The sequence below is a fragment of the Accipiter gentilis genome, unplaced genomic scaffold, assembly GCF_929443795.1.
Source record: "Accipiter gentilis unplaced genomic scaffold, bAccGen1.1, whole genome shotgun sequence".
In the NCBI taxonomy this organism is placed as follows: domain Eukaryota; kingdom Metazoa; phylum Chordata; class Aves; order Accipitriformes; family Accipitridae; genus Astur; species Astur gentilis.
In genome coordinates, this window is record NW_026061109.1 from 1 (window position 1) to 9,684 (window position 9,684).

At 43.1% G+C, this 9,684-nt stretch overlaps 1 protein-coding gene across 1 annotated transcript; it reads left to right on the forward strand.

Moving 5' to 3' along the window:
* The first annotated feature begins 6,290 nt into the window (after positions 1–6,290).
* HOXC11 (homeobox C11) lies at positions 6,291–8,502 on the forward strand. Its single transcript, XM_049797775.1, has 2 exons — positions 6,291–6,966; positions 8,270–8,502. The coding sequence occupies exons 1-2, from the start codon at positions 6,291–6,293 to the stop codon at positions 8,500–8,502; spliced, it is 909 nt and encodes a 302-aa protein (XP_049653732.1).
* The last annotated feature ends 1,182 nt before the right edge of the window (positions 8,503–9,684 follow it).

The following is a 9,684-nucleotide window of genomic DNA, read 5'->3' on the forward strand; positions in this document are numbered from 1 at the left end:
ATTAATGCGGGGATGGAAGAGAGAGCCCAGCGCCGTCGCGCCCTCAATTGCGAATTATTGAAGTTTATCCCCATAAACTGTTGAGATTCGCCTTTGATCAATGGTTATCTGAGGGAAATACATCTAGGTGCTAGCTGTTGTGGAAAAAAAAGTATTAGAAAGAAAATAAATTAAAAAAGGGGGATGCGGGAGCCAAAGTATTAAAGTGCAATACTTGGAAATTATTTCCTGAGTATTTAAGGATTAAATACCACGCATGCAAACGTGTGTGCGGTTTTAATAAGGCTGGGGAGGATTAGCCGCCCACATTCTATTCTGAACTTTGCATTTCGGGCTATTTTGCCAATAAATGAGTTACCCAACAGAAAACACATTTTCCCTGCCACAATTTCCGACTTTTTACACAGTTTTGCACATTTTAGTGGCGCTGCTGAAGTTATCAAGAGGGCATGTCTGGCGAATAAAGGAATTTCTTTTTTTAAAGGTTTGGGTGTGTTTTATATGTCTTCCTTTGTGTTTAAGTAAGTATTTTTAGAGGTTTGGAGGGGGGGGGGGGAAGAGAGGGAGGCTGTGGAATAGAAATAGGTGTTGCTTAACGAGCTCCTCTGGGTTTCCTGTCTCCTCTAAGCTGAATTTCGCAGCGGCTCTAGGAGCGAGTTTAGCACGCTGTGAAGTTTTACTTGAATTCCCCAAACCTCGCCGTTTCACATGCTTCAGCAGCTCCCTGCAACTGAGCTGTGCAGAGGAAAATAAAGTAAATAAATAGATGGAAACACACAGGCATTGATATTCCCCCGGCCTCAGCTCTCCCTGTGGAGGAGGTGGGGAAGCACCCGCGGCTGATGAGAAAATAAAAATAAGTGGGAAGGCCGACTGGCAAAGTGTTAGTTATATTGGTTATTATTAAGCCCAACTCTTCTTAACGCCTCTTCGGCATCACTTCTATTTGAATCCGACACCCGCCGCACATTTTTATCCCAGACAGTCCCAGCCTTGCCTGCGGTTGGGAAGCATAGTTCAATCTGCTTTTATCTTGATTAAGTCCACATGATTTTGAACTTGCAGCTCAGGTCTAGAGAGATCTAAGTCCTTTTTTTTTTTCCCCCCTTTGAATTGTTCACAGCTTATATAGTTTTCTTTCGCAGCCTGGCATCCATCCAATTAAATTTATCTTTGCCATTTGGGTACAATAATATTTTCCAAGCGCTTCCCACTTGTAGCTATTGTCTCTCCCTTCAGATTTCCTGTACACATACGCGGTGTCTAGTAATCTGTTTACTGGCCTGAGTTTCCTCTCTTTCTCTTTTTCTTTTTTTTGAAGTCCATCTGAGGAAGTAATTGTAGTACCGTCGTGGAAGGGAGGGAAAAATCACTTTGAGAACATCTGATAGGCCAAAGTCATTAGACATCAGAAGTTGGAGCCTATTTAGCAAAAGCAAAGCACATCTCTGAAGCTGCTGAGAGATGCATCTGCTAAAGAAGTGCTTTTTGCACCCACTCGCAATGCATTTGCAGCCCCGAGTGAGCACAGGTTAGCAAAGCAGGTTGGAAAAATTCCTTTATTTCTTCCCCCAAAGCGGGAGGCAAAGCAAACTCATCAACTGGCTGAAATAGGGAAAGGTTCAGGGTCTAAATTATGCATCAGATATGTTGAGAGCACAGTAAGTAGCAATGAGTAACGTGGTAAGACAGGTTGGTATAAAATCTATTATGTTCTTTTTTTTTTTTTTTTTCTTCCTCTTCCTTTTTTTTCCTCACCGCCCCCCCCCCCCCCCCCCCCCCCCCAAGTCAGTACTTTCCCTACTGTACGGGCTCGGACAAAAGCTTCTTTATGGCAATACTTACAAAAAAGTTTTTGACCGAAGTTGGAGGTTGCTAACGAATTTACATTGCGTTCAGATAACTCCAGCTTGGGGAGGGGGGGGGGGGGGGGGAGAAGAAAAGCAAATAATCTTCTCTCCCTGATGGGAGAAAAATAAAAAAAAAAAAAAGGAATGATTTATTGAGAAGAGTTCAAGTACAGGATTAACCTAAATCAAAATATAACTTCAGATGTTTACACAGATCAGCTAAAGCCAACTTTCACAACTCCAAGTTTTTGATTTTGGTACAATTGCTACAACGTTTTTTGGTCACGAAATGCCTCTAACATCCCCTTAAAATTCATGTTAGTAACACAAAACACATCTTACAAGCCTTGAGCCTATTTGCCTGCTGAAAACGCTGTTAAATGTGTTAAGTGTTTGCATTATATCAGGCAAATGAGTGCGGACTCGGGAGAAAGGGGGGGTTGGCTTGGGGGGGGGTGTTGGAATTTTTTTTTCCTTGCTCTTTGCTTTTTCTGCTGGGGCAATTTGGGTAGAAAGAAGTCTCCGGTTGAGATGCCAGCATAAAGCTGGGTGTTTATATATATAATTGCACAAGGAGTGATGAGCTCGGTGCTGCCGCCTCCTTTTCCTTCCCTCTGGCTGAGAAATAACTAAATAGAGGGGTGGGGGGAAATCTTCTGGACGGGCCAGTTTCATCTTATACACAGTCATATCAAAACCAACAAAAATCAGACCTTCCCTCCCCCCTTCTCAAGTTCCCCCAGATATTTTTTCCCCTTTAAAGAGCACAAATCCAGCTTTTCTTTAATTTTCCCCTCCACGCTCTAACCTTTCCCAGTCGCTAGGAAATGAAGCAGGTTTAAAAACCGAAGAGGCTGAAATGCTCTGGATGCTTTAAGGCTATGCCTTAAAGTTATTCGCCTTTTTTTTTTTTTTTTTTTTTTTTTTTTTTAAGGGCAACCAAAAGGAATGCGAGCCGCCAGCCCTCATTCCGTTTTATGGTGGTCACTTTGGTGGTCAAATTCAAGTACTGTGACTCCACAGCTGCCTCTTCTCTGCTTCCTTGCAGGAAGCAGGCAAATCCTATCCTTTAAACTGGGTTTAAAAACCAAAACGACACCAGGGCTTGGTTTAGATGTATTTACCTACGAAGAGCAATAAATTATTCACGCACCTAGAGGAGAGACGGCGAGTTTTATGCCACACGGATTTTTGTTGTTCGCTGTTCTGTTAGGGGTTTTTGGGGGGGTCTGTGTGCTTTGTTTGGGGTTTAAGAAGCTGCTTGGATATCGGTTTTTTCAACAACAGGCTTTAAGTCCTCGCCTGGATGCAAAGCTTCGCGCCTACAGCCTTCCTATGGAATCGAGATTAGGATAAATGTAACAAAAAATGTGTATTTTGGAGCCTTTCCCCTTTTAATCGGAGGGAGAAGATCCTCCACGCAGGTTGCAAACAGGAGGGAATTGGGGGAAAAAAATAATTACACTCATAAACAATAGCTTAACATTATTAGTTTGTAGTTAGTATTAATATTGGTCCATAAAAAGCCAAGTTAAAAGATCGCTGACACTTTAATTAAAAGTTTTGCCCAAAACGACGTCCAAGTCATAAAGTAGGGCAGATTACAAACCTGAAGAAATCCATTTCTGCAGCCAGAGTTCTTGCCCCTATATAGATATATATATATATTCATCAGCCAAACGGTGCATTAGAGAGGAAAACACAGCTCATTTTGGAATTACAGACATATTTATATGTGTGTATATCTCTCTCTCCGCACACACGCATTCAGAGAGGCTCTCACGCCCCGATCCCTTATAAAAAGGGTTTTATGAGAACGCTCTTTAAATAGAAAATACAAAGCTAGAGAAAGAGGGGGGCAATCCAGAAATTAATGAGAATAAATGATCAGGAGTGCGTTGGTGCATTAGGGGGATGAAGAAAGCTCAAAGTGAGGAAGAGCACACAACCTTAGCATGTGAAGCCGCCATGTTTCCCTTCAAGATTTCCTAATAAATACATAAAAATCCGGGCACACTGCCTGATAAGCACCATAGTTTGGAAAGCTCTACTGAAATAGCCACTGTATTTTTCGCTCAGGCATCTCGAAATCCTTTGCTCTCTTCTCGGCTGCAAGGTACGGACTTGCGAGGCTGTTTTCTTCCATTAAAATCAACTTTTTTTTCCTCCCCCCCCCCCCCCCCCTTGCCTTGCTGCAGAATTGCAGGATATTTATATTTTTAGCAGAGGCTGCACCCTCCGCCCGGTTGCTCGAGGTGCGTTTTCCTCCCCATTTCTCTAGATCTCGCCTCGGAATTAAGCAAACCCCCCCCGGTTCAAATGCAAACAGCAGGTTGGGTGTTAGCAACTGAAATAAAATGAAATCGAGAAGAGCGAGGTGAAAAAGGAGCTGCCCAGGGATGCCCAGCTCCAAGAGGGACATCCCCGAGCAGGGCTGGGACCCTCTGATGCTCCTTGTTGGGGAATTGGTTATTTTCGGGGGAGTTTACGCATTGTTTTTTCGGGGAGCAAAGCAAAAACCCAAGCAGCCGTCGAGGCTTTTTCTGCTCCCAAGGCTCAGTGCTCTAAGGCTGAGATTTGCCTTTTTTTCCTTCTTGCTGGTTGAATTTACTGCGACTCGGTTTGACAAGATCCTCTCTGTAAAAGCGTCTCCCTCTCTCCTGGTGCGTTAGTTTTGTTCGGAGTATTCAGCCCACCACCAAATAGATCCCAGGACGGACTTTAGTTGGGGTTTATGTGTGGACAATTAAATATTTTTGTTTATTCTTCCTTTTACTGGGCGTTTTAAAGGGGATAATTCCAGGGGAAAAAACCGCCTAAGTGGCATCCCGTAAAGAAAAGGATAAAAAAGGGGGGGCTGGGGGTGGGTGCGCTGCAATATTTTCATACAGAGATGAAAGCAGCCACCTCTGCTCGGCAGAGAAATATTTCCCACCCCAGGCAGATGCTTTCTAATCCAGGTGAAAACCCGATTAGCGCCCAATTGTTGCAGGCAATTTTGTTCCTTCAACTGTTTAAAGGCGGTGGGCTGACGCCTCGGAGCCTGGTACCGCGGAAGTTACGCGTCCTTCAGGTGCACCTTTCCAGAGGGTTTGCAGAAGACATTTTTTTCTTTTCCCCAAAATTCCCCCCCCGCTCCCCCCCCCCCCCCCCCCGCCTAATAATTCTTTGCCAAACTCGCAAAATATCTGGCAGCACTTCGGTATCCCTGTTTTTTCGTAGGAAAACACAGAAGGACAGCGCAAGAGGAGGCTCCCGGGGCACGGGATAGAAGACAAATGACTTTAATAAGAATATCTTTTTTAATTCAGCTGGAAGAATAAATGATGAGAGTATTGCTGAAAGTACATTCATTGATTGACAATAAACAATTGCATTAAATATTCAATATGCCACTCTTACGTAATAAATATTTAACCAAACATTAAAGGAGGTTTTCGAATATTTATTAGACATTGACTTAATTCATTTGTTCTATTCCTTGATATATCGCTAATTCGATATCAAAAGTCATTAAGCCAGGCCTGCTTTAACTTTAAAGTTGGAAACTTTACACGATCCCCCGCACACTGTCATTGCTTAAATGGTATATTCTCCATAAAGCATGCCAACTTGGTTGATGTATAGTTGATGTGCACACAGAGATCAACATAATTAGCGTATGTTAGAAGCTTGTTAATTAGCACCAACCCCCTCGCTCCCAGATAGAGAGATAGATAGAGATTTACTTATAATTTAGCAGCCCAGCTGTAGGAAGAGCCGGGCATTCCCGCCTGCAGCAAGGTTTTGAGAAATGTTGGAAAACTTACTTCTGCATCTCCAGCGATTTTATTGAGCTACCTAAAGTCTACGCAGGAACACTTCTAAGGCTAGAAATAGCCAGAATAATAAATTATAATAATCAGCGTAATTGAAATATTAAAAAAAGGCTGGAAAAACCCCGTTCGAGCTCCCTAAGACCCTCCCTCTCCCCCCCCCCTCCCCAGCCCAAATCGCCCCCACCCCATCTCCAAACCCTGCTGAAAAGCAGCAAGCGGAATCCAAATAGGAAGGAGAGGAGGGAAGGAAAAAAAAAAAAAAAAAAAAAGCCAAGAAAAAAAAAAAAAAGCAGCAACTTCACAAGCCGCCCCTTGTACTTGTTCTGCTGTGAATGCTTACAAGGGGTGTGCCTTCGGGAAAATGAATACAAATCTGCAATTGATTTTCATAATGTTTCTGCGGTGTTTGCAAACCAATCGTTTGAACCTCTGAGATCTTACCTAAGTGAACCACTCCTACGCATCTAAGTGCTCCAAACTGATATATGACAATATCTACTTTGGATCACGTGTCCTCCGGAGCGACTAAGACGGATAGCGCGTCATCTCGCCTTCCCAAATTTTTTCCCCTCCGCACATCGGATCCAAAACATCTAGCTATAGGAGCAAGAAAAGGAGAAAGATGTTTAACTCGGTGAACCTGGGCAACTTCTGCTCCCAGTCGCGTAAGGAGCGGAGCGCCGAGTTTGGAGAAAGGGCAGGTTGCGCTTCTAATCTCTACCTCCCCAGCTGTACCTATTACGTCCCTGAATTTTCAACTGTGTCATCTTTCTTGCCACAGGCCCCCTCTCGCCAAATCTCCTACCCTTACTCCACCAACCTCTCGCAAGTGCAGCCCGTGCGAGAGGTCTCCTATGGTCTAGACCCCTCAAGTAAATGGCACCACCGAAGCAATTACGCCTCGTGTTATTCCGCAGAAGATCTGATGCATAGAGAGTGCATCCCGCCTTCCACCATGACCGAAATGCTAATGAAAAACGAGAGCGTGTACAGCCACCACCACCCCAGCTCCAACCACCCGGCATCGACGGGATTCTACACCAGCATGAACAAAAACACTGTCTTGCCCCAAGGTTTCGACCGCTTCTTCGAAAATGCCTATTGCGGGGCGGAAAACCCGAGCGAGCCCTGCCTGCAGAAGGGCGAGGGCAAAGTGGAGGCAGAGTCCCAAGCCCACGCACTGTCATCCCGCGGAGAGCAAGGTATAGACCCGGAAGATGAGGAGGAAAACACAAACCCAGGGTCTTCAGCCTCGTCCTCTTCTGTCACCAAGGAAGGAAGCAAAAGCAGCAATTCGAGTAGGTAGAGCAGTAAATGGAAAGGTTAAGGGACTAGCCCGTGTGTTTTGTCGGTCAAATTTTATGTGGAGTTTTATAAGCATTCAAAGGATTTTATTATAACCTACAAAGCTCTTTCTTCCAACGAGAAGAATTTTTACGATGGGAAAAGCTCTTTGAAAAAAATGGAGATGTTAGGCGCAGACACAGTATCTTAGAGTCTGTGAAATTTTAAAAGCACACCATCGTGACAAATATTAACTTTGATCATGAACTTACATGAGCATTTTAAAAGGATTTGGTCCCGGGTTGCTGAGGGTAAAAGGCAATTGGGCAGAACACTACTTTAGCTGCCTCTGCTTGCTTTTAGGCATTAAGATGCATGCAAAATGTTTGGGGCGGCTTTTTTTTTTTTTTTTTTTTTTTTTTTTTCGCTTTTTAATTAAAACTGTATGTCGAGTCTTTTCTCTTGGTGGGGGTGCAGTGCTACGGGGGAAATCTGCCGAATTTGCAGGCAAAGCCGAGCATTTTCTTCGACTTTTCTGTTTAAAGTGGCATTTATTCTCCTCCAAGCCTAGTGGAGCGTCTAGCTTTTGTCAGGAAGGGCTTTTACTTACGTGGTTGTTTCCTTGGGTCTTCTGGGGGTTTTTTTGCATGCACTCACATTTTCTAGGCAGTCTTAGAGGAGCTTTTTTAAAGGCTGGATCCAGGCAACTTTGCAAGTTAGCGTTCAGCGTGGGGCTCTTTTGGGAAGAGGGGAGGGTTGTTTTGTTTTCCTATTTGCTTTCGGGATGCAAGTCGCCTTTTGCAGCTCAGATGCTAAGTTCTCTTTTACTTTGATTCCTTTTTGCGTGTGTGGCGAGGACTGGAGTTAATCAAAAACTTATGCGGAACATAATATCTAGTTCCTCTAATTCCAACCTTGCTCATGCTGTTTCTATACAGATAACAGATTTGCAGCTGAGCGTGGGTTTTTCTCCCCCCCCCCCCCCCCCGAGCCTCTCTAAACCCTGCTCCAGCAGCCTGCTGCCTCCAGTCCCGGGCTGTTCTTTATTTAAAAAAAATAACCTATCTGCACCGAAAGTGTCTGCATGTGCCTGCGTTAAGCCCCGTGCAGTGGGAAAATAATTACACCACGGTCCTTAAGACCCTGTGTAACCTCACCTCTGCTACCCCTAACAATAGGCGAACTGCTGGAAGAGATCTCCCCCCGCATTAATAACTGGAGTTATTAAGCTGCTCCTATCTATCTGGTCAGCTGTGAAGATGAGTCTGTGTCTTGCATTTCCTTAGGATATTTACCCTGCCTTCTGGTTCTTTTAAGGTGCTCCCAGAACGAGGAAGAAGAGATGCCCCTATTCGAAATTCCAGATCAGAGAGCTAGAGAGAGAATTTTTCTTCAATGTCTATATAAACAAAGAAAAAAGGCTCCAGTTGTCTAGGATGTTAAATCTTACTGACCGACAGGTTAAAATTTGGTTTCAGAACAGAAGAATGAAAGAAAAAAAATTAAGCAGAGACCGCCTGCAGTATTTCTCTGGAAATCCCTTGTTGTGAACATCTTTTGAAATCCCCTCTGCTGGTGAAGTGTATGTGTATTGAGGAGGAACAGTTGCGAGCATGGGTTTGCCCTTTGAGTCGACAAAGCAACCTCAAAGTTTAAGCCTTTTCGTTACTTATATTTGTATGTCTGGGACAGTGCTGAGTAACAAAAGGAGTGAGATTTTCTTTCAGTTCCCGCTTCAAGGACTTGAATTCCACGAACGTTTTATTTAACTTTTTTTTTTCTTTTTTTGCCTTTTTTTTGTTTGGTTGTTTTTTGTTTTGTTTTGTTTTTTTTTTTTTTCCTGAACAGGTTGGGATTCCCCTTTTTTATTATTATTATTATTATTATTATTTTTATTTTTATTGTTATTATTATCTAGGCACCCTGTCCATTTGAATAAACCGCAGTGCTGTGTGTTACTACCACGGTGATTTCAGTATGCAGCTCTGTTATCACAAGAGCGGCCAAAGTCTCCCTGTAGGATCAAATCACTTCATCTGGGGTGAGTGTGTGTGTGTGTGTGTGTGTGTATGCACACACAGACATGTGTGTCCTCGTGTGTGCGTGTGTGCACATTCACACCCACCCCGCTCATCTCTGTTCTAAGGAAGATCATTATTTCCACCTTCTCCATCCACCCTTTCTCTCTAAAAATATATATATGCATATATATCTGGGAGTGTGTGCACATATATATCCATATATATATATTCTCTGCAGTATCATTTCTACATTTGGAGTCGGGGGGGGGGGGGGAATCCATACGAAAATGCATTTGCAATAACTGTCTCTGAAATGGTTTGTAAATAAATTTCGTAGTGCTTTTTTTTTTTTTTCTTTTTTTTTTTTTCTTTTTCCCCTGGAAATGGGAGACGAAGAACAACAAGAGAAAAAAAAAATCCTGAAAAAGAATAATAATTAAGAAAAATTCTTTGTGTATGTAAAGTGAGTCCCCGGGATACTCTGTGAAATTCTGTGGCAAATAAAGACATTGCAAGCTGTTCTACATTATGATTTTATTTGACCATTTTATTAGAATTTCCCCTCTTAAAAGCCTCTTTGCGGTCATTGTGGTGTGGGTTTTTTTTTCTATAGGAGTTTAAATACCTGAATGCATATCAGAAATATCATCATCCATATTCATGGGACTCACTGCAATCTGCTCTAATAGGACTGGTATTAATATGAAACCT

Bases quoted from the DNA above. Each gene is read 5' to 3' on its own strand.
- HOXC11 (XM_049797775.1), top strand. From the start codon at position 6,291: ATGTTTAACTCGGTGAACCTGGGCAACTTCTGCTCCCAGTCGCGTAAG. The intron at 6,967-8,269 runs GTAGGTAGAGCA...GGTTCTTTTAAG, and splicing joins AAGCAAAAGCAGCAATTCGA to GTGCTCCCAGAACGAGGAAG.